Genomic DNA, 24,845 nt, shown 5'->3' on the forward strand with positions numbered 1-24,845 from the left:
AAAAATAAGCAGTTGTTGAAATTCTGGGGTTGCTGGAACTGTTCTGTTTGATTGTGGTGGTGGTTACACGACTTCATGGATTTGTCAAAATTCACAGAACTATTCACCAAAAAAGTAAATTAGATTGATTGTAATTTTTAAAAGAAAAATTAACAACTGATAGATTTGGAAAGATTTCCTTGTAAACTAGATGAGGTTTTTGCTTTCATCATCACCCCCTTCTTCCCTGCCCTGCCGGAGACCCTCATGTTTCCTAGTGCTCAGATGTGCATTCTCTAGCAGTCCAGGGTGTGAGTTGCTGGGAAAGTCAAGCTCTCTCCCTCACACTCCCCCTGCCACCTTGAGGCTCAAAGTGGTGCAAGAATGGAAGGCCACAGAGCTACCCCCTCAGAGGGAGACTGTCCTCCCACAAGCACCATTTTGCCCCCAAGCTTCACCTCTTCAGTTGTTATTTCTGATTCTGACCAGTTTGTTTCTGGAAATATGAAATACCCACATCACATGATCACAAGTAATCAAGGGCAACCCAGAAACTTTCCACAAGCAGAGCACATCATGCTGTGGCTTCTTTTTACTTCCAAGTTTGAGAAACTGGCAAGATGGGGTTGATTTGTATTACTGACTTATACGAGCACCCACGAAATGTTCTTTTAGAGGGGAAACACAATAGTTATATATAAGAGAAGAAAGAAGCCCTCAGGGAAGCTCATTAGCACAGAATTACTGATTTCATCCAGAAACTTCACTGAGTAAGAAGCACACCCTAAATGCAACTGAATCTTCAATCCAAACTGGTACCAATTTCCGGACTAAGTGGTTTGATGTACTGCTTCTTCTTTTTTTTTCCTTTTAAATTGATTTTTAGATAGAGAAAGAGGAATAGAGAAGAGAGAAACATCAATTTGTTGTTCTACTTATATATGCATTCATTGGTTGTTTCTTGTATGTGCCCTGACTGGGGATCAAACTGGCAACCTTGGCATATTGGCCAACTTGACAATGCTCTAATCAAGTGAGCTACCCAGCCAATTCGGAGGTACTATTTCTCGATCCCAGCTTCTATTAACGGCTTGCCTGTTAAGCTACATCCCGATGACCACCCAATATTTAGAACTATTAGCCAACCCCACTATTCTCTCAGATTACACAGTTTAACCACTTACAGATGATTAACAAATGATAGTGTACTAAAAGGAGTGAGAGGAAAGATATCAGTGAATTAAATCTTGCCAATTTATATCCAGTAGAGGCCATTCCTATTACTAACAATAGCTAACACATGTGGGTACTCACTGTGTTAGGCTGGGTACAAAGCCTCAGAAATGTTAAGTAATTAACTCAGTACTACATAGCAATTAAGAATTAAGTGGGAGGGCTAGGTTCAAAGCCTGGCATCAACACCACTGCTTTGCTACACATGTCCCTTGTCCCCACTAAGCTGAGTAAAGTTCTGGCAGGCCTCTGTACTCTGCAGGCTTACTCAATATCTACTGAGGCCCTCCCAAGACAAAACAAAGACAAACCAGGTACTACTCTAAAAAGTTCTAACTTAAATGTAAAAATTAAGCATTATGGGGAAGAGAGGGATGAATAAATGAAGCACAGGGAATTTTTAAGGCAGTGTAACTATTCAGCATGATAGTGTAATGGTAGCTGCATGCCATCATATGTTTGTCAAACCCACAGAATGCACAACACAAGGAGTGAAACCTAATGAAAACTAGGAACTTAGGTTAATAATAGTATATCAATATTAGCTCATCAATTGTAAAAATGTACCACACTAATGCAAAATATTCATGATAGAGAAAATTCTGCAGGAGTGGTGTGGGGTATATATGAACGCTGTACTTTTTGCTCATTTTTTCTATAAACCTAAAACTTCACTAAAATATAGCCTATCAAATAGAATTAAAAATAAAATACAAGCCCTGGCTGGTGTAGCTCAGTGAATTGAGCACAGGCTGCAAACCAAAGTGTCGCAGGTTTGATTCCCAGTCAGGGCACATGCCCGGGTTGCAGGCCACGGCCCCCAGCAACCGCATATTGATGTTTCTCTCTCTCTCTTTCTCCCTCCCTTCCCTCTCTAAAAATAAATAAATAAAATCTTTAAAAAAATAAAATACAAAAAAAATCTACTATTACTAGGTAATTTCAAAAAGGACACAAAATTACATAGAGAGAAAGAGATCGGAGGAGGACATAGTAGCAGCATATCAAATTGAAAAGTCAGACTGGGGTCAGATTTTAGAAGTAGCTGGAAATCACTGAAGATTCTAAAGGAGGGATGTGGCATAAGCAAAACAATAAAAAGATTAATTTGGCAGGAACAAGTCCTGTGAAAGAAAATAGCAGAAATCAAAGAAAAGGTGATTGGATAGAAGAGCGATTTTCGACCCATGTGCCACAAGAAATTTTAAAACATACATTTCCTGACTATTTACTCAGGTGCACTTCCCTTAGATTGTCAATTTTTTAAAAAAATGACAACAGCCAACACAAAAATAGCCACCTGGTATGAATGAATCAAACTTATACCTATATTTTTTGTCAGATCAGCCAAAAAATGTATTTTTTGGTGTGCTACAGAATTTTGGTAATTAGTTTATGTATGCCATGAGATGAACAAGATTGAAAATTGCTAGGATAGAAGATTGCTTTAATTGTCTAGGCATGAAGTGGTGAGGTTTTAAATAACACAGTGCAGTAGCTGGCCTAAAGGGACACATGGGTCAGTAATTACAGAAGAAAATCTACCAGGACCTCAAAACTGGTTTGTACATGGGAAGCATGAGAGCAAGGGGTCAAAGGTGACTATGCGGTTTCAAGCCTGAGTGACTGCAGGAAAGGTGATATACTCAGCTAAAATAAAAATACAGAGGCTCCCAGGGTTCAGGGACACATGAGTGTGGAGCTCAAGAGAGCCAGGATTCTTAGGAGAATCAGATTATTATTAGTTAATTGGTTTGAAAATGTAAAAATCCCCTTTTAAAAGAATAAAATCTAATTTTAATATAGCACACCACCTTATAAGTGGATATCACTGACCTGAAAGTAAACTGTTTACTCCAGAAAAATAACAAGAAAAGGGACATGCATATGCTGTTTCTAATGCAAAAACATACAATCAACAATAGTTTTCAAGGTTAAAGAAATCAAAATAAATTCTCTGGAAATTATCTTCCCTATTTTCTGGCTTAAGAAGGCATTCACAGGGAACGTAGAGAAACTTTTTTTGATTCGTTCTTTACTTAAGATATGTAAACTTGGTCACATTGGGATTTGTGAAACATCTTGAACTATTTTTCAGAATCCAGCAAATTCAAAATTAGTTTTGCCAAATATTTATCCCTTAATTTCAAAACTCATGTGTGTTTCAAAAAAACACAATCCTTTTGTTTGGATTCGTAACATTTTACTTATGCACAGGATTTTTCCTAATAACTATGGCTGCTATTTGATAAATTCCTATTATGAGAGGTGCTTTTAGAATGGTGCAGGCATTACCTCATTTAATCCTCCCAGAGATCTATAAAGTGGGTGGGTCTATTATCTTGGTAAACAGATGAAGAAACTGAGACTATGAAAAGTTAATTTCCCATGCTCATACAGCTAGCCCTTGGTGTTGCCAGAACTCAACCTAAGCTTTCAGATACCAAAGTCAGTGGGTGCTCCTAACCAGTACCCTACAATGTGAAATCTTATTTTATCTGACAGTCCTTTCTATCCCACTGTCATGTGTCAGGGAATGACACATGGCCAAGAAAATAGGAATTGAACATCTAAAGGGACAAATAACCAAAAACTCACAACTTACTGTCTACCGGTGGAAACTGCACAAAACTGAACCATCTTACTTACCAGCCTAGAGACCAAGAGAAATCACAATTAATACCTATGTACTGGACAACTTAAAAGCAAATCACAAGGCCAAGAAGTAACCAAAAACTCAAGGGGAAAAATAACATATCTCCTTATGTATGTGCAGACCATCCATACCATTTCTCCTTAAAAACCTCAAAAAAGCCCTGGCTAGTGTAGCACAGTGGACTGAGTGCAGGCCTGTGAACCAAAGAGTCACAGGTTCAATTCCTATTAAGGACACACACATGCCTGGGTTGTGGGACAGATCCCCAGGAGAGAGTGAGGGGGAGACAACCACACATTTATGTTTCTCTCCCTCTCTTTCTCCTTCCCTTCCCTGCTCTCTAAAAATAAATAAGTAAAAAATCTTTTTAAAAAACTCAAAAAAAATGTTTTTAAGCAGAGAAGAGCCAAGCCCTTCTTTTTGAAATAAATCAAAGTGAACAGGAAACTTCCTTTCCATTATAAATCTATCAATTTTGGTTTCATATTGCATCACCATTAGCATAATCATTTCAGCTGCCTATCACTTTAAGGTTTGTTCCTAATAACTATCAGATCGGATAAAAGATCTCAAGACCACAGCCTACATGCACTTATTATTAGTTTCTTTCTTTTTTAAAAGCTGAGTGGTAGGTTAGTAAGAAATATCTATCAGACAGTGCGGAGAAAGTGAGGAGGCTGGCCTGCTCTCCATAGAGACAAAACCTGGGCAAGTGCAAACCAGGCAGGCACTGGATGATTCTGTGCTCAATGAGGAAAAATAATTAAACATGAGCAAAGAAGATCCTAAGCCAAGAGATAAAATGTCATCATATGCTTTCTTTGTGCAAACCTGCCATGAGGAGAAGGACCCAGATGCTTCAGTCAACTTCTCAGGGTTTTCTAAGAAGTGCTCAGAGAGCTGGAAGACCACATCTGCTAAAGAGAAAGGAAAACTTGAAGACATGACAAAGGTGGACTAGGCCCTTTATGAAAGAGAAATGAAAACTTATATCCCTCCTTTAAAGGGGAAACAAAAACAAGTTCAAGGACACCAATGAGCCCAAGAGACCACTCCTTCAGCCTTTTTCTTGTTTTGTTCTGAGTATCAACCAAATATCAAAAGTGAGCACCCTGGCCTATCCACTGGTGGTGCTGCAAAGTAGCTGGGAGAGACGTGCAATCACACAGCTGCAGACGACAAGCAGCCTGATGGAAGAAGAAATATGGAAAGGATATTGCTGCATATTGAGCTAAAGGAAAATATGATGTGGCAAAAAGGGAGTCACCAAGGCTGAAAAAAGCAAGAAAAAGATAGAAGGGAAGACAAGAAAGATGAAGAGGATGAAGGGAAAGAAGATGAAGATGATATGATGATGATAAGTTGGTTCTAGTGGAGTTTTTTTGTTGTCTATAAAGTATTTAATATCCCCACCCCCACAGTATACAACTCACTCCTTTTAAAGAAAAAAAATGAAATGTAAGGCAGTATAAGATTTGTTTTTAAACTGTACAGCATTTTTTTTGTATAGCTAACACACTATCAAATATGTCTTTAGATAGCCTGTTGTGTGGTATTTTCGATAGCTGCTAACTTTGCCTGCAGTATAGGGGCTATAAATTGGTATAGAAATTTAAAGCAGGTTCCTGCTGATACATGACATAAATTAGTAATATGTGGGAATGATAGTTTTTCATTTTCAGTTGTCTCTGATACAGCTTATATGAGATGATAGTTCAGCTAACTGAATACCACTCTGTATGCAGAAAAATGTTGCAGCTCTTTTGTTGACATTCTGAATGCTTCTAAGTAAATACAACTTTTACTTAAAAAAGAAGTATCAGATTACTGCCTCAGAAAAATGTTGATAGGCCAAAAATGAGACAAAACACTTCAAACTGAAAAGTCAGTGTTTGCAATGCACTGAAGAAAATTGTATAGAATGATAATGTTTAAAACATTGAAAGATCTAGGTTCAAAAACTTTTATTATATATAAAACACAACATGTAGCCTAATATCTACACCAGAAGCAAACAGACTATTAAGGCATTTCACTTATGTTATTAACATATTATCAGTTTTCTAAGTAAACAATAACACTTAATATGTGAATGCACACTTTATATGTGAAAGACACCATTTTAGATTCCAAAAATGATCACTTAATCACAACTGCACTTAAAAAACATTCAGAAAATCAAATGTCTTCTTTTCTGTCATTTATGCTTAATAACAGTAAAGCTTAAAATCTAACTATGGTACATGAATCACACACATTGTAGTTCCTGTGAGAGTACTCAATGCTTTATAAAGAAAAATCAAGTAGTTTTTTTTTTTCATACAAGATTTAGAACACAATTTTTCATTTGTGGTATTTTAAATTTCAGTATTAGGAGGTAAATGCTTACTTAAAATGGTGTTCAAGGTTTTTGAACCACACATTTTGGTTGTTTGTGTTTAAACAAAACTCTATATGAATATTATTATAGTAGATCCTCAGCTCAGAAAAGAAAGAAAACAGATCTGTAAGGACATGCAGTGGAATGTGCATGGTTTAGCTGGAAGGCTCACAATCAGTTACAAAGCTCACAATCAACTACAAATTGCAGCACATAATGGCAAGAAAGTTAATTAAGTTAACCTAACAGCACCAACAATGAAACATTTTTGTTTGTTTTATTTTAATCATGAAATTGTGGGCAGGAGAGAAATTTGATATATTACAGTGGTTTGGTTCTTGGTCTGAACTCATTGTTCATTTACAAATTCCTGAATTTCAGATCTTTGTAAAGGAAGTATAATAACCCCCTGGAAACAGCAGCAACCAGTACTACCTATTATAGGATCCAAATGATTTTAATTTCCTTTTTGTGAATAGTCTCAGTACAGGTATCCAAGCACTTCTGAAATGTTTATAGAAAAAAAAGAGAAAGGGAGACAGAGACAGAACAGATGAATGGACCAATCACGACAGCAATCACAGCCAGTACACACACAGTGTGCCAACCTTTGAAAGCCCCCACCGATGAGCTCTAAAACCCAAATGGGGCACAGGACTAAAGCCCACATACTAGCTGTGTGATCAATTCTGAATACAGAGAAAAGCATGCAACCAGGTAGAAGCTTTCAGAACAAAGAAAAGGCTGGGCCATCCCACCCCCTGACCATGATTCTGGATCTGTGAAGAGACTATGAACTAGTTAGACAAAATGTGCAGGGGACTCTGTCAAAAAGGTCATTATAATTATTATCATTGCCTACCTAAAGTAATCACCAAGGAAGAGGTTTATATTCCTTTTTTTTTTACTTTTCCCATCATTAAATTTCTCTGCTGGTTTTCCTGGAATCTTCAAGTAGAGTTGCAATCCATATTTAAACACGTCCCCTTTCCTTTTATTTGAATTAGGTCTTATGTTATCCCAATATAAAAAAGTAATAAACCCCTCAGAAGAAACAAGAACACTAAATAAATGGCCAGAATTACCAGGACTTCTGGGACAGCTATCATTTTTGCATATGCCCTGCAAACCTGACTAATGAGAGTGTCTGCCCCCAAAACAGACAAGTTGTACATACATTTACAACAGCATGAGTATTTCAAGGGCACAGGCTGAACAGGGTAGGAAGCCAGTGGAGTTTGGTTTAGTTATTTCACACTGTAGGACTAACTTTGTAAATCATAACTGCTCCTTCTTTGGCTAACGCTCTTGAGTGGCTTCCTAGCTACCACAAGCTTGTTAGGTTACTTCTGTTCCTACTCACCCTAAATGGGTTCATAAGAGCAACCCACGGTCAAAAAGTGGCTGAAGACCAAGGCAGCAGCCCCAAGCACCTCCTGAGCATGTGTGTGGGTGCAGGAGTGGCAAGTAGCAGAACCTTCACAAAAACAAACTACTGTTGTTACTGTGCTGAAATTCACAGGAAGTACAGTGGTTCATAGAGGCTCTCCATACCACAGCATCATCTTCTACCAACTTACACTCATTCTCACCTGTTCTCTCACATACATCCACATACCCTCATATACACTTACATGTTTCACATAAAGCATAATACACAGAAAGTGCTTATTCCTTTAAAATTGCTATAAAATTACCAAATAAGCAACATAGCATGGACTGATTCTACTTCTGAAATAATAAATTTGTCTGTTACAAATTCCAGGAAAGAAAAAAAGAACTAAGGGTCACATGATTTTTTTAAAGGAGGAATCATGCCTTCTGTAGCCACATTGAAAGAATAATGCAAATATCTGGCTCAATTAAAATAAGCTCCAAAAATAAAGGGAGAAATACAGGTTATATTTTCATATGTACATAAAGTAAATTCATTATTTTTTAAATTAAAGATTTTATTTATTTATTTTTAGAGAGGGGGGAAGGGAGAGAGAAAGACAGCGAGAGAGAGAAACATCAGTGTGTGGTTGCCTCTCACATGGCCCCCACTGGAGATCTAGCCTGCAACCCTGGCATGTACCCTGCCTGGGAATAGAACTGGCAGCCCTTTGTTCTGCAGCCCACACTCAATCCACTGAGCTACACCAGCCAGGGCATAAATTCAGTATTTTAATGAAGACATAAATATATCTCCCTAAGGATCAATTCAAAACAGGACTCATTAGCCAGCATGTTTAACACCAGCCCCACCCCTCACCTAGTCAAGCCAGCAATGCTCACTGGTAACATTACAGAAGGAGGGCACCTGAGCAGCACATAGTCATCATGGACAAGGATGGGCACAGAAAGTCAGAACAGGAAGGTGTGGCTTTTTTACTGGATTCCAGCCCTTAGAGTCTATGGTTCTGGGCTACAGTTACCTCCCAAAGCAGACCCTGACTCTCCAATTGTATGTAAAAAAAAAGTATAAATCAGCCAAGTAAAATCTTTCTTGGAATAAATAAAATATAAGCCCACTGGGAGGAAGGCAGCAGGTTGGCTCAGGCAAATCAGTATGCCCAGATATGCAGTGTCCAGGAATGGGAGAACAGGCCAGCCAGGGCATGTGAAAAAGAGGAGTGCAATTCAGGGAGTCCAGGGCTGCTATTAACTCTACAAACCGCAAAGGCAATAAGGGCCTACACAGTGGAAAAGCAGGGAAAAGAAAGTGAAGGTTAACATTGACCTATACAGTCTTTTTTCCAGAAGGGGCTCTGGAATTCATTTTCAATGGTCCATGCTTGAATTGAAATGCCTCTCAATACTTTGTGTAAAATATTAATATAGCATATAGAAACAGTGGCTCTAGGATATCTCTGAACACAAATTAAGTAAATTAAATTTTTATAAGCTGACAGCAAAACCTGTATCTCAGATACTAATGTTTACCTTGAGGCTCAACCATTAACAACTTCTAAAATTCTTTAAAGTAGAGACTACTTAGAATTGGCGGTAGAGGAATCCTGTCACTAATTTTGAAAAGGCAACTTTTATATTTTTGTAATAATAACTTTTTTGACTAGTGTGGACTTTCCATGTGTAATGGAATGGATTCTGAAGTCCTGCCAGACTACTCAAGATGACTTCCAAAATGCCAAAACATGAGCTTTCTGTAATAAATAACCTATCACATGTACATCTCAAATTAGAAAACTGGGAAGAAAACATGTGGTTTCAGTGCCAAAGTAGAGATTACAAAAGCCTGCCCATCCGACAGAGATGTCCAACCTTTTGGCATCTCTGGGCCACACTAAAAGAAGAAGAGTTGTCTTGGGCCACACATTAAATACACAAGCACTAATAAAAACAAAAAAATCTCATAATGTTTTAAGTAAATTTTACAATTTTCTGTTGGGCTGCATCCATAGGCTACATGTAGCCCACAGGCCACAGGTTAGACTCCCTTGCTTGTACCCCACCCCACACTTCACCCCCATTTGCTTTTTTTAGTCCCTTATAGAACAAACACTGGTCCAGGTGCAGATGCTTAATTCACAAGGAATGCAGAGAACATAAAAATGACTGTAGGTTTGGCTGCTGGTAATCCCCCAGGCTGCTCACCATTGGAAGTAGTGCTGGAGGCCACGGCTTTCTCACTGACATCTGTTCGAGTGGAGCATTTCACTACAGAACTCTCGACTTTTTTCTTCTCAGTGGTTGGGGAGCTGTGGGACTGGGCCTCCATGATGCCTTCTCATTACTTCAGCTCTCTGGTACCAGGAACACCTACATAACACAACAGAGCCATCAACTTCAAATAAGAGTGGAAAAAATCTCACTCAAAAGCACTTTGCCTGTCACCTGAGGAGGTGCCTACAGCTTTAGCAAATTCAAAACCTAAAAGAGCCTTCCCTACATGTTTTCTGGCAAAAATGCCTCCAAGTTTTATTAACAGGCCAGTCACATTCTGTCTGCATGTGCAAAAGAAGAACAGAGGACAATGTATATAATGTGAGACTTGTCCCAAATTCCTACTAGGCATTTGTTATTAAATGGTCTAAATATCTCAATTTATAGCTGTGTTTATAGTGTGAAGCCCAAGTAGTCACACAATACTCTTTTAAGCCACATCTACAAATGTCTCTTCAGGTGGCCAACTTTATAGAAAGGGGCATTAGGACAACTTTCCAAGCAGGAGAAGGTTTTTAATTAATTAGATGTTTTAAAGAGCATGCAACAATTTCTCCAAACCAAACCCTACACAAAATTCTGAATCAGAGGATAATCTGGATAAAGAAGCCAGTGATTTTTGCTTCCTCTCACTGAAATATCTTAATTGCAATATTCCTTTTAATCCTAATTTATTAAATAAACCAATTTCTTTAAGCTCTCTTAAAACTTATGACCATTTCAATTCAAGTTCTATTTTTTAAACAAAGTTACTAGAACAACACACTCACAATCCTACAGAAAGTCAAAAGAGTACCAACAGCAAAGACTGAAACCACTCAAGAAATATTAAAACTCTGCTAAAAGCAAGTTCTGTTACTTCACTTTTCACTGGCTTCATTCATGTGATAATCACCCTAACTCATCATTCATCAATTTTCACTTTATTTTTTTGCAGTCATGCTATACACCCATAAAGACTACAGGGAAAGATGACAAGTACCCTCTCTGGAATGTTTTCTTCAAGCTATCTGGATTATAACATTCATGGTGGGCATTTCTTCAGTTGAATCATCTTCCTTCTTTTCTACATTTAGCAGATAAAGGCACTGTGTTCAATCGAAACAACAATTAGTGTACTAAAATAAGCAACTGTTTAACCAACTAAAAGAGTTAAAACATCAGATGAAATATTTTTAGTTATCCTTAACTGAAATTTGCAGGAGAACAGCATATTCTTTATTATATAAGAAATCTGGAATTCAAGTAACTATAAAAGCTTAAGACCCAAAGGCACTGTAGTACTAGCTTTTCCACTAACTTCCATTTCTTTTCCTTGATTATTCAGTGTCATTCACTGTAAAACACAAAAGCTATTGAAGAACACCTTTTCTGGAATAAAAAAGAAAAAAAACAGGCACAAGTTAAATTTACATATCAAGTATAAGATCCACTCCAAATTCAGAAACATCCTTCAAAAAGCCAGTGTGAAGGAGCTCAGAATGTCTTTTCTCAGAGCTGCTACACTGCACAAGTTCAGTGTGAGGCCTTGTTTCTGGCTACCTGAATGGAATTGTTCAGCGCCTGTTTTCTCATCTGTCCCATGACAGAATCAAACAGTGGGAATTAACCTTGGGGGAAAGGGGTACAGTCCTTTTTAAGAATATGTTAAAAGTTATGGAGCTTCTCCCTAGAAGAATATCCTTAAACACAAAAGTGTACATTTAATTTCAGAGGGAACACAGGCCCTCCAAACGTTTCCATGAATCAGGATAAAGAACCCTTGAGGGAGAAATTTTCAATGGCCCTTTCTAGCTCTAACAATCTCTGAATGATTCTTTAATTTTTTAATACCCACCCAAAATTGATTTAAACATCATCTTTAAAATATGCCATGTGATCAATTAATCCCCATCCACAGCACTGTTCATCAGAGTGGCACAGGAACCACCTGATCCAGCACCACCACAGAGTTTGTGAAACACTCAGATTATGGGGTCCAATCCCTGGTATTTTGGAGGGTGGAACCAGGGAACTTGCAATGCAACCAGCACTGGTGATTATGAGGCTCACTAAAGCTTGCACACAACTGCTCTACAAATTTTTGTTAGCTACTATGTACCCAGTGCAATAGGTACCTACTTAAGTCTTAACTGACTGAATAAAATAACGAGTTAACTGCACCCCAACTAAATTCCAACAGTGTGCATGAGCCTAGCCCAACACCCACCACAGTGATGAACACCTAGTCTGGAATCTTTGCTGAAAGTCCCTCCTCCCTGCAGATAGTAAGCTCCATGAGGACAAGTCCTTAGCTATCTTCCCAGCACTTCATACCCCTAAGAATGTATACTGAGTAAATAAAGGGTATAAAGATGACACCATGACCCAGATTCTACAATGTCTTGAGTCCTAAATGCCATTGGTTTAACTTTATCTTTTATACCTACAGTGTTTCTTTGAAAACTGGCAAATTACATACAAACTAAAAACTTTAACAGGAATATTTAATTAATCAAAACACTCCGTTCTCAACCATTTTGGATAAACAGGCATTTACTATCCTTGTTTCCCTCAAAACACCCAGTTTTATTGGCTGAATATGAATGAATATTAAATTCAAACTGCCAACAGGAATAAGCCAATGGACCAGAAAAACCCATGAAGAGATGGAATTCCTGGTAAGAAGTCAGTCTCTTCCTTATTAGATGGAGCTAATTAACAGTAGTGAAGGACAACTCACCAAAGTTCTTTGACAAACTTGGTTTTCGGAGTTGCTGGTTTTTACCCCAAGCAAAGGACTTCATTTTAACAAGCAATAAACCCTCCAAATATTCATCACCAGAGAGGGGCTCATGTGAGAAAAGGTAAAGCCCCAGGCACTGACTGAAATCACACTAATTAATGATCATAGAGAATACTAATTCCTATCCTTCACCCCTCCTTTGAAATAAATTTTTTAAAAACAGGCCCTTAGTCACTCAAGAGTGTACCTCCTTTTTCTATTTTGACAACTTATTTTTTGGATCTCATTAGTAAGTAACTAATTATTTAAAAGTGTGGCTTGTATTTAAAACAGGGCTATAAAAATGGCAACTTGCCAAGGCAGACATCTGCTTCCTGTATATCCCTATAAATTATATCAGCTTATTTTACTGATAAAAACACTACTTTTTCCCTGCCATTTACAAAGGAGAAAGTTTTAACATTCTAGACTCTCACACCTCATCAACACTCTGCACTAAGTTAGTCAGCAAAAAAAGAGAATCTGCTCCTAGCTGTGGTGGTGGTGGTTTTTTCATACATTAAGCCAAGTTGAGAAACTCAGTAGTGAGCTGACACACAAAAGCCTGAGGTACAGAAACGACCAGTAAAAATTCCTGATGAAATCCTGAGATATACATAATTGGGACCATAGCCCACAGTAGTACTTTTAAAACCTGGAATTCCCTAAATGATGAAGTACAATTTATTTAGAATATAGCAATCAAGGGAAACTTTCTGGTTCTGCTTCACTTCAAAGATTTTTTTCTAAGGGAAATGCAAGTTTTTTTAGATGTGACTGAAACAAGACATTTTCGCAACCGCGTGTTCTTACAACTCTACACTGTTCTCCTTCAATCCCTTTCACCACTGAAACATTTCATGCAAGATTTGCTGGCATGCCCCTTGACTTTTTATGCTAATGGGAAAAAAACTGCAGTTAATGTGAGTCCCAACAACTTGAGTATATTTAAAAAACTGCAACCAAGGAAAACTGTGCAAATAGTGTATGCCTGCTAAAGCCTAGAGCCTGCTAAAGCTCAGATAAATGGAGGAGTAAAGATTCCTTCCTGAAAGTGGTCATGGTTTTTCCCCACTCAACTGGCCCTGAACCTTTTGTAATCTTCCTCAAGTTTAAACCCTGGGCACAGTGACTTCCAGACCCCATTTTAAACCCAATCCCTCTCCTATTAGCAACCTGCCTGCAGGTGGGTCTTTTCTGTCTGAATTATAAATGTGAACTTGCTTCGACCTCCTACTGATTGAACTGACCAGATGCCACTGAACAGATGATGCTACAGTGTAGGACTGCACTTGCAAATCAAAAAAAAAAGCAACATTTTCCAAACTCTAGAATTATTGTGGGGACATTTAACACAAAAAGCCTAAGTTGGCACTACCTGTCGAGTTGCCACTACTGCCGGAAAAAAAAAGAAGAAAAAAAAACTTTTATCTTTGCAAAAAAAGTCGATTGGAATCAGGTTTGTCTTAAATTGTGAAACTGGGTAGTTTTATTCCGAGTGCTGGCCTTTTGCGTGTCCAACCTGAGCTCCGGCACGTGCTGTCCCTCAGACTGTTCCAAGGTCCGGGTCTTCACACCCTGACCGCTTCCCCACCCAGAGGCCTACCACCGGGTCTCGGCTTTATGGTCGGGGCTGGACTGTAGCACGGTCCTTAAGCCCCGCGCCGGCCGCCGAGTCTCTGCTCCCTCCAAGGCCTCGCCCAATGCCAGAGCGAAAACGGGTCTGGCTCCTCGAAAACAGCAGGGTGTCAGGCCCGAGGATGAAGAGAGTGCAGGGGGTGCAGGGGGCGGGGGCGGCACCCGGCGCAGTTCCCATCCGCATTCCCGCAGCGATCTTCCTGAAAGTGCAAAACCGAGCAGAATAATCGGGGCCCAGCAGGACCTCTGCAGGCCAAAGTGCCCCTTATCACTTTCATCAAGCTGGTTATCTGCTCCACGGGAATATTCTAATTAGGGTCCCGCAGCATTTCCAGCAGTTAGTTAACCATAGCAGGCCTGCTTTCATTTGCAGGGCTGTTTTATACCAGCTGAATACAGAGGTGCAACTTTCCAGGTACTTTGCAACACCCTGTGTGCTGCACTACAATAAAACACTGGGAACACAGTCTTCAAGAAGCCACAGGCGTGTGCTTTACTCACAAAACTTGTAACTCACCATCTATCCATTCACCTGGCCCCCAAATACTGTTTCTTCATTAGCTGCCGTGAATAGATTCAGGTGCTGTGAATGGGTCTGGCACAGGCACATCTCATTGTGTCTCAGGGAGGGAGGACCTCAGTAGAGTTCCAAAGTTCAACCTTAACTATGAACCTTTTTGTAGTAAATCGGGAGCATGAAAAAACAAAATTATGGAAAGGTGCAAAAATCAGCCATTCCTCTTGCAGGTCTCTGCAGTGAAACCAGGGTCCCTTTTCAAGGACAAACAATTCTTTTATCCTGCTTAAAAATTTTAAGAGAAAGCACCAGTACTGAAACCAACATTTAAAATTGTTTGAACTTTAAAACGACTTTCTAATCCAAGGTGAAATGAAAACATTAATCATAAACTGATAATGCATCCTTAGTGAAGAGCAGAAATAAGAGTACTTATTTCCCTAATCCAGTTAGTTTATTTTTAAATTGCCTGAATTTGGGCAAATATTCTGTTTGATTTCTTTTCTTAATGTATTTAAGATTTAATACAACTAAGTTAAAGCCTGATTAACAGTAACCTGATCAGTTTCTGATAGGTTAAAACAGCTACTGCCAATGAGGGACCAGAAAGAGAAGACATTCCAGTAGGCAGAGCAGAGACTTTAACATCACAGTAAGAAATTTTTCTTTGCAATTTAGGAAACTACTGTTCAGGTGGAATAAGGCTTTCCTTGAAAGAAATTGCATTTACTTACACCTGCCTATATGTATATAAATTGAATGGTTTCCCTAATGTGTTAATATTTTTCAAATCCATATGGCACCAGCCTATGTGAGGATTTGAGGGACCTCCCCTGAATCACTGGAGAGTGACATTTCTCTCATACTTTATTATTACAGATTAACTGCTACTTCAAAATGATGCTCTTGGAGAAACCATTTAGGTGAATTTTCTATTAAATAGTTTTACCTTCCTACAGCATTAAAATTTGGTTCTTGAAGAAGTAAGTCCTTTAGAAAGAGAAATTTTTTAAAAAATCAAAAAGCACAAACCTAATGCTGGTTTTAACTTTGGATCAATTGTGAAAGAGTGAGACTATTTCTCAAAAGTGAGAAATAGTCTGAGTTTCAATGAACAAAATTTAGATAATTTAAAACATTTCAGTGGATTTCATACAATCATGCATTATAGTTAACCTTTTATAGGTGTCTAGTGTAGTTATTTTCCTTTTCCTAAAAATATATTTTTAAGGTTAAAAACAATTACATATGCGTAACATCTGTGACACACAAACAGTTTCTAAGATTTCTAAGGCTTTTTTCTTCTTTCCCTATCTGCATTGCCTTTCTTTCCTGAAAAAAAACAAAAAAAAACGAGGCTCAACTTCATAAGTTCTTACTAAAATCATCATGAAGTTTTAATTATACTATTTTTAAATGTACAATTATTTGACGATTTTTCTCCCTAATCAGGAAAGCCTAAAGCCTTACTTGCAAATAAGAAAGCCACTATATATTCAGGTTGCCATAAGTGGTCTCTGGTAGCCTAAAGAGTCCCCTAAGTGTGCTGCCTATTGCTTCCGATTGTTTTGGATCTTTCCTACATTTCTGAAGCTCCTAATCTCTGATAAATAGTATTCAGGATCCATATCCCCAAATGGAATTACCTGAAGGGGAAATAATTACCTGGCTAAGGATTAAGTAATTTGGTTTCAGTAAATTAACTACATCAAAACTTTTAAAGAACCCTGGCTGGCGTAGCTCAGTAGATTGAGCACGGGCTGCGAACCAAAGTGTCGCAGGTTCGATTCCCAGTCAGGGCACATGCCTGGGTTGCAGGCCAGGTCCCCAGCAACCACACATTGATGTTTCTCTCTCTCTCTCTCTCTCTCTCCCTTCCCTCTCTAAAAATAAATAAAAATAAAATCTTTAAAAAAAACTTTTAAAGAACCTATATACTAAACTACAACCACTGAAAATCTTATTTGACATGAAGTAACCATTACTGTTATTATAATGAAAATCACAAATGATATTTTGTGTGTCAGTTTTACTTTTCCGCTATGTGTATTTAAAAAAAGATCAGCTACTCTTTCTCTCCTGCCAGTAGTACTTTATGAGAAACATCTGAGGGGAGTATAAGGTGTCTATTTTACAGTTGTTAGCCATTTGCGTTTTGCTAAACTGTAAAACACCAATCCAGTGTACTTTGGTTAGACTTAGCAGGTAGCACCATGCACAGCAGGTGCCATTAATGAATGTGTAATAATGTGGAGCAAGCTGGCATCCCCACTTTCATAAGGTATGTTGGAGACGGATAATCCTCAGACAGAAAATTAGATCTGTAAGTCAGTTATCAATCCATATGAGCTAAACTCATGAAAACTGTGTTTCCCTTAAACCCACAAAATCACAAAAATGTAATGAATAATCAAAGGCATCCCTTGTCTCACTTCACTGAGGTTTACAGGAACTGTTTTCACACCTTTTCAGAAAAAAAACACACCTAAATTTAAAAATTATTCTTACAGAATTCCCCATAATTTTTGGTTCCTAGAATCATGTGTATTTTTACAAGCAAGCATAAGAGGGTAGAGCGCATGTTCTATGAAGAGTAATTTACTTTTAAACTATCACAAATATTAGAATAATACTGGTTGAGTATTAAATTCAACTAAAGATATCCCAAAGATATTAACGTATTATTTTACACTTTATTCTCCCAATTTTTAAACTTGTGATTCTTGAACCTTACTTGCACTTTAAAAAGCAAATTTTTCGAAATTTAAGAATTAAAAATTAAGGCTTATTCAGTGAAAAACTAATTCCAGTCCACTAAGCCTATAAACTTGCTTATTCAAAGACATAATTCTTCAGCTATCTTATTTTTCACCTCTCCCCCCAACTCTGCACAAAAATGTCAATGTAAACTATACCAAACAGCATACCCTCCCAATGAAACACTTTGGCACACAATTTCATTTGAACAGCCACAGCTTTAACATCAGATGTTGTCCTAATGTGGCATGGCCTAGTCCACTCTTCTGGCCACACCATTTAGGTTTCCATACATTTTAGTTCATTAAGCCTTCATTCTTAAGCTCCTGGCTGAGGTCTCTCTACACACAGATAACTCTCTTTTGTTGTTGTTACTTTTGGGGGTTTTTTGGGGGGGGGGTTTTGGGGGGCGGGGTTGTTTGTTTCTACAGATAACTCTCTTGAAACTAAATTCTTTTTTAAAATATCACAAAATGAAATCAATAATAGGGTCAATTGCCTCACTCCTTCATTACTGCAATTTGAGAGTTACTGTTCAACTAAATTGTGATTATTCCATCTCTTTTTTGTAAAAATGAATAGTTTATCATGTAAAGCACTCTGGAATATTGTTAGGTGTTTTATGTAATTTTCAAAAAAAGTCAAAATGTCTAATGCTAAAAATGTCCACATGAAAATAAGCAAATAAGATATACTGCATTCTGAAGGTATTCCAATAAACAGGTTTCAATAAAATTACATTTATCTCCCATTATTTATGTCGCATAAAAATTACTCAAATATAACAATCAAATGCTTATGTTTAAAACATGATCCTCTCTTTCTCCCCTCTCCCTTCATCTCTTTCTCTTTCTCTCTCTCTCTCTCTCACACACACACACACAAACACACACACATTTCCCCTACCCTCCGTAAAAGAAAAGAACCACTAGCTGTGTCAGGCCAATTCACTGCAGGTACAATTTAAATGTACAGTGCATGCCACAAGAAAACCACAATGTGATGCCAACTGGGCCCTTAAGAAAGTTTTCCCCTAAATCTCTGGAAAGGAGATTTAAAAGAAAGCAGGGATTACAGTCAACTATAAGGTAGGGAGGAGACTTACCTCAAACCCAGCCAAGCGGAAATCAGAGCAGTAATTCTACAAGTCAACAGAGTACACTTTCTGAAGCTATAATGGTGTGAAGAAGTGCTGGGCAGCATGGCCTGAAGGCAGCACTAATACACTGATGACTAATGGCTGGGCTGGGGCAGACAATGAATTTGGGGATTGAAAACTAACAGAAACCATGCAGTACTTTGACAAATGGGCTTTCACAATTTCATTCATTGAATAACCTTTAAGCACAAAATTGGCTCTAGTTCTCTTGGGAATTACATGACATGTTGTTGGATGATGATGTAAGTATTTTCTTTTTTAATTATGACTCTTATGCAAAATGCAAAAGCACCATATAGGAGGATACAACTATAGATACTGCAAATACAGATGTGGAGCTCAATACAATACTGCCTTTTCAGGAGGGGGCTGAAATGTTCCAATGCTACCTTATTAACTATGTAATAATGGCTTGTTCATTCACTTTCTTTAGAGAGCCATAGATTTTCTGGGACATTTTGTCCAGTTAAAATATATATATGTACACACAAAAAACATAAAAATACTTTCATATTAAAAAGTAACTAAAAGTGATTATGAGATGTTGTACTTAAATGAAATGCATTTATAAGTAGAAAAAGTCTAATTTTAAGGGGAGAGGAAAAGGAAATGTGCTTTAAAACAACTGCAGTGTCACGTAGTTTGCAATGAAATGCACTTACAAACACATTTAACATCTAATTTCTTTCAAGAAGCTCCCCTCCTTCATCCCCACATAACTAGCCCATTGGTTTAAAAATAATACTTTTGGCAATTTTTAAAGAGAGAATGAAGTATTTCAACCATCTCTAAATTAACAAACACCACTTACTCCAGACAGCACTGCCTTTAGCAGCTCCTAAAAACTTAAGAAAAGGATCTTAAAACAGGAAGCTTAGTGAGCTCATAAAACTGTTGTTGGAGCCAGGAACACGTAGCATATTTAATCTGCAAACTGTGAGAGTCTACAGTGATTTCAGCAAGATCTGAGGCATGCCCTTAAGGTTTGCTGGGATCTGGGATTAGGGGGTTGATAAGAACCTCTACTGCCCATGGACATGTTTTTCTTCTGCAGTTAAACACAAATGCATAGAGACATTTGACTGCTGCTTGGCATTACTGCTGAAGTTATATAAAAGCTTTGCAGCTCCTTTTGCTGTCAATATATCAAAGTTTTTTTTAAAAAGCATCAAAGTGTGAAATTTCATTTAAAGTCTTCACCGGTCTACAGCTCTATTTCACAGGCCCGTCAAATAAAAGTAAAAATGAAAAAATACACTGAAAGTACTTGAAAAAGTTTGCAGCGGTACCCCTGCCCTGTTGTTGTTTATTCTGTCTCCCTTTATTTGCTTTGAAACTAGAACAAATCATTTTTTATCTAGAAAAATTACAACACAAAGTAAAGGACAGCATCTTCTACTAGACTTTAATTAAAAGACAACGTGAAGTCATTATTAGAGTGGAATCTTTTGCTTAACATATTAAATACGCACACATTTCCTCCATAGTCTTCTCTGCATTTTAATTGCCTCTCATATATAAGTTGGCAGAAAATTTCTTGAATCTTCCAAAATAAATCAGATTGACTATAGAATACAAATGCCAGCAAAACTAAAACCTCCTTCAAAGAATTCTTTAGCTGGGGATTTACAACAATTGCATAAAGAAGAAACGTCTGACTTTTAAGATAATCTACTATAGTCTAAAAGCATTAACATTCCATTGCTAAGGTTTTCTTGAGGATTTCATGACTCATTGATTCACTTTTCCTTCAAGACTGTTTTTTTTCTAGTAAATTACTGTCCAATAAGTGAGTGCACGGAATAATGATCATTAAATTGCTTCCTTTCATAAACTCCCAAACCTTATCTTCCAAGAAAGGGGGGAGGAGGACCTTAGTAAGATACCTTACAGAGAAGGAAGGACCTCTGGCTAGGTAAGCAAAGAAGTCTGAACCCCTACAGCATGCAGGTAATTAAGAAAACTGGCCCAGAAACAAAGGAAAGTTCAACTTTTAGGCGTGAGCATCAAATTGATAAATTAATGATTCATTAAATAAGTAATGCAATAACTCAGCCGAGCCATTTTTCACCAGTACTCATTTTCTCATCATTTCTGTGTGTAGTTCTTTGCAAACCAGTCATACAACAAAATGTGTTTATCCCAGTCTTCAATCAAGGAATACAAACACATTAAAGACACCAGGAATTGGCAGGAATCCGAGTTGTACCAACTAACCTATGAATAATAATATAATCTATCTATACCTTTAGTAACCAACTTAAAAATCAATGTCCCAAAAGGCATATTTTGTGATGGCAAAACTTTGGTTCCTCTCAGTGTGATGGATGGCCATCCATCCATCTATACCTTTTAAAGTGTTTCACAAGACATCTCTCACACTGGAATCATTAAGGCACTTTAAACCAAAGCTTCCCTAGGCTGACTTTAAGAATTATATACCCTGAAAGGAGACCCCCTTAAGCAGGAAGTTTCTAACTAAATAGCTTTTACTATAATATAAGTTATCTTCTCTCTGTAAGTATGCTGTTACAACTAATTTATATGTTTTTTCATATTTGTTTTAGGTTTGACTATAGTCTAACCGGCCAAAGTGTTTATTCACCAGGCTGTTAAGACCAATATTTCCTAACATAAACAAATTCCTTAGATATTTCATACAGTTTACATTAAGGCTGATCACCACTGCCTTAGTATATCCCCACAACTGAAATACTGTTATGCTTTAGAAAAAAATGAAGAGATTTTGAAGTTATTTCACTCCTATAAAACGGCATTTTCCTTTCAAAATAATCTTGACACATGTAATTAAGAAACTGTCAGACTATTATTAATTTTTAATTTACAACCTAAATGAAATAATTACAGGAATCAATCAATAAGGCACCTATTCAAATTATAGAGCAATTACATAAATACTCAAAATTAATACTTTAGGCCAATTCTTGAAGATTTCAGTCTTTAATATGCTAAGACTCAACACAATAAGTGTAACATGGGAATGAATAGTTCCTGCTTTAAACAGACTGAAATGAAATCATTACTGTTGGCCAAGGCAGAGCACCTCCATCACCAGCCATGCCCAACCTAGTCAAGTTGCAACTCTTTTTAAAAGTTAATTTATTTTCAATCAGACACATATTTCAGGGATCTAAAACACTACCTCATCCAGATTCTGTACAAAATCACATGTAGGGGGAAAGCCTAATTATTGTGAATTTCCAGCAAAGTGCTCTGGAAAGATGAATTGGAGAGAAGGAAAGGAAAAGGAGAGCAGAAAGTGTTTTTTTAGAACTAATAATACTAGTCAGGCTAATGAACACTGCCTTTCTTTGCACAGTGGCTGGCCATCCATCACAGTGAGAGGAGCCAAAGTTTTGCCATCACAAAATATGCCTTTTGGGACACTGATTTTTAAGTTGGTTACTAAGAAATGAAAGACTCAGAACTTTAGGCCCTCCCACCTGCCTGCCTAAATGAATTCAGACAGAAAAAAGAAAACTGCTTAAAGGATGGAACTTCACCATAGAAGTGAATTTAATTAATCATAAATTAAATGCAGCAGACAGGAAGAAATACAGCAAAGTGTTTTTTGGATATCCCCCTATGTATAATTGTTTTGGGGTGGCCCAGCAAGAATTTGTTTACCACATGTTTGCTTTTTCTCATCTACCTGTAAATTGCCTACTTTCCCTCTGAAATCTCAGACCCCTGCCTCCCTCTCTTTTGTACAGAATGCCATATAAACCCCGACTATATTATGACTCCTTAGGTCTCCTATCTTTCTTAAGGCAACCCTATAAATACATCTGAAGTAAATTTGGGCATTTTCTCCTGTTAATCTGTCTGATGTTAATTTGATCACTAGCCCAGCTAAAATAACTTAGAAGATGGAAGGAAAAATTATGTTTTGTGTCCCCAAACCTCCGACTAAAGGGCTCTTTTACTTGGGGATGCGGACAGCCCATCATTTCAAACTGAAATGGCAGCTGGAAAATGTGGAACAGCTGGCAAAGAGCTGGGAGAAAATGTTTTACATAAATACATGTGCATATAAACTGGCAGAGGGCCACAAGCTCTGTGCCCAAGGCCAGAATCTACTCGGCACTACAAACCAGGGAGATAAGAAGATCGGGACAGGAGAACTGCAAGGAGGATGCCTTCTTAAGCCTCTTGCTACAAGGAGTCAGCAAAGGAAGGCTGGGTTCAGCCTCTCTACGGCATCTCCAGAAGCAGGTGCAATCAGCGACAGGAGCACAAAGTTCAGGGGAGGATAAAAGCCCCGAGTATACAGCAGTGCTTTGGCATCTGGCAATCTACTTAAAAGTCGCTTCACAAAAGTCTCCAAGTTTAGGGTAAATATTTACTCCCTCTTCACCTTCTCCGGCCTATTTTCCCTCCTAACTCAAGAAAGTAACTATCCCCTAAAAAGTGGTTATGCTCTGCAAAAATACAGACTAAGTGATTATTGCAGGGGCCACCATTACCCACACCCCCACACTTACTCCCTGCAGCTCCTAACTCATTTACTTGTTTTCTTTGAGTGTATGTGTATGAGCTGCCCCTAAAAAGGAAAAGAAATGAAAGGATCCCAAATCATACACAGATGGTACAACTTTCACTTTTCCTCTATTACTTCAGAGGCGCGTCTCTCCCAGAGAGTACACTGCTCCCCCGCCTTCCGAAAGGAGGCGCAGGCTGGAGGAAGCCGCGCAGCAGCGAGTCCCGCTCGAACCCGCCAGCCACCCGCCGGTCACTCGCCGCGCCTGGCACCCCAGCGGGATGCAACAGTGCGCAGGCAGGCGCCCGAGTTTTGGGGCCTAATGTAGTTCATTTACACCCTTTAAGTGGGGAGAGGGGATGAGAGGCGCCGTCGCCACTGCTGCAAACTTCGTCCCCCTCTGGGATATGCAATTCTCCAGTCAGTCTCCGGAAGGCCGAGGGGCCAGACACTTGGAAAGGGAGCTTCAAGGAGGAAGCAGCAAATGAAAGCCTTGCTCTGACGCCTTAACCGTTGCTCTCTAAAGGGGGGCACCTCTGACAGCCATTTTCACTTCCTGTTCCCCACCCATAAAGGACCCCCCTCTCGACCTGGTAGCGCTGGCGCGGCCACAGGAGCCAGCTGCCCCACGCTGGGCCAACGAAACAAAGAACTTCGGGCGGGACGTACCTGCGGCGGCAGGCGGCGGCTGTCAAGTCCCCTAACTTCCCACAGACCTGCGCCCGGAAAGCAGGCGAGGGGCTCCCGGCTCCACGAGGCACAAGCCGCTCTGGCTACAGCAAGCAATGGAGCTGGGCGCAGGGAGCAGGAACCACCCGCGTAGTGCGACCCGGGCGGCCGCGGGTAGAGCAAGTCGGGGCGGTGAGTGTGCGCGACCGCGAGTGTGCAAGCGCGCCGGTGGCGCAGCCCCAACCAGCTCCCTCCCGTTCTTGGAGCCCCGGCAGCGGTTTCAGGGATCGTGTAATCCGATCCCTTCTGACTCACAGGCCCTGAGTGACAGTTCTGATTTGGTTAACCCACGGGAGGGAGGAAAAAAAGAAAGAAAACCCCCACCGTAGGCCTCTCCCGGTATCCAATCGACTTTCTCGAAGAAAGTCCCATCTCGGCCAGATGACCCGAGCCGGTGATGGAGCCCCCCGTCCGGGCCCAGTGCAGCCCGCGAAACTCACGCGGTGGAAAACTTGTCCTTCGGTTGTGCGTGTCCCTCCCTCAAGCTCCCTCCTTCCCAGCTCTCTTCTTCCTCCGCCTCCAGCCTGTGCTCCTCCTCCCCAAGTTTTAACAGATGTTGCGGGACTCTCCCCTCACCCTCGCGCTCCCTTTCCCTCCACCCATACCCCTGCCCGGTACCTTTTCTTTCCGCCACTCTCCTAAGTGGAGTGTACGCGCAGAGCTGCTGGATGCCTGCCGCCGCAGGGGGCGAAGTTGGAAAAACTTGGAGCGTGGCTCGCCTTACTTTTGCTTTCTCGCTCCTTCTAAGCCGTACCTTCTCCCGACGTCCGGAGCGGATCTCGGCTGCGCTGCGGACCGTGCTGGCGAGGAGGCGGGGCGCAGCGCGAGTCTTGGGCAGGGGGGAGCCCAGGCAACCGGAGCTACGC

At 39.3% G+C, this 24,845-nt stretch overlaps 1 protein-coding gene and 1 pseudogene across 4 annotated transcripts in view; one reads left to right on the plus strand and one right to left on the minus strand.

Annotated features, from left to right (window-relative positions):
* GLI3 (GLI family zinc finger 3) overlaps positions 1 to 24,845 on the minus strand; it is a 284,476-nt gene extending 259,631 nt beyond the window's left edge. For all 4 annotated transcript variants that reach the window (XM_036010813.1, XM_028525323.2, XM_036010812.1 and 1 more), the window contains exons 1-2: positions 24,704 to 24,845; positions 9,846 to 10,010 (exon numbers count right to left, since the gene is read on the minus strand). In XM_036010813.1, the coding sequence (XP_035866706.1) occupies positions 9,846 to 9,969 (124 nt within the window). In that variant the 5' untranslated portion in view covers positions 9,970 to 10,010; positions 24,704 to 24,845. The remainder of the gene's footprint in view (positions 1 to 9,845; positions 10,011 to 24,703) is intronic.
* LOC118497134 lies at positions 4,333 to 6,576 on the plus strand (annotated as a pseudogene).

This window comes from Phyllostomus discolor, chromosome 10 (assembly GCF_004126475.2).
Source record: "Phyllostomus discolor isolate MPI-MPIP mPhyDis1 chromosome 10, mPhyDis1.pri.v3, whole genome shotgun sequence".
Taxonomy (NCBI): domain Eukaryota; kingdom Metazoa; phylum Chordata; class Mammalia; order Chiroptera; family Phyllostomidae; genus Phyllostomus; species Phyllostomus discolor.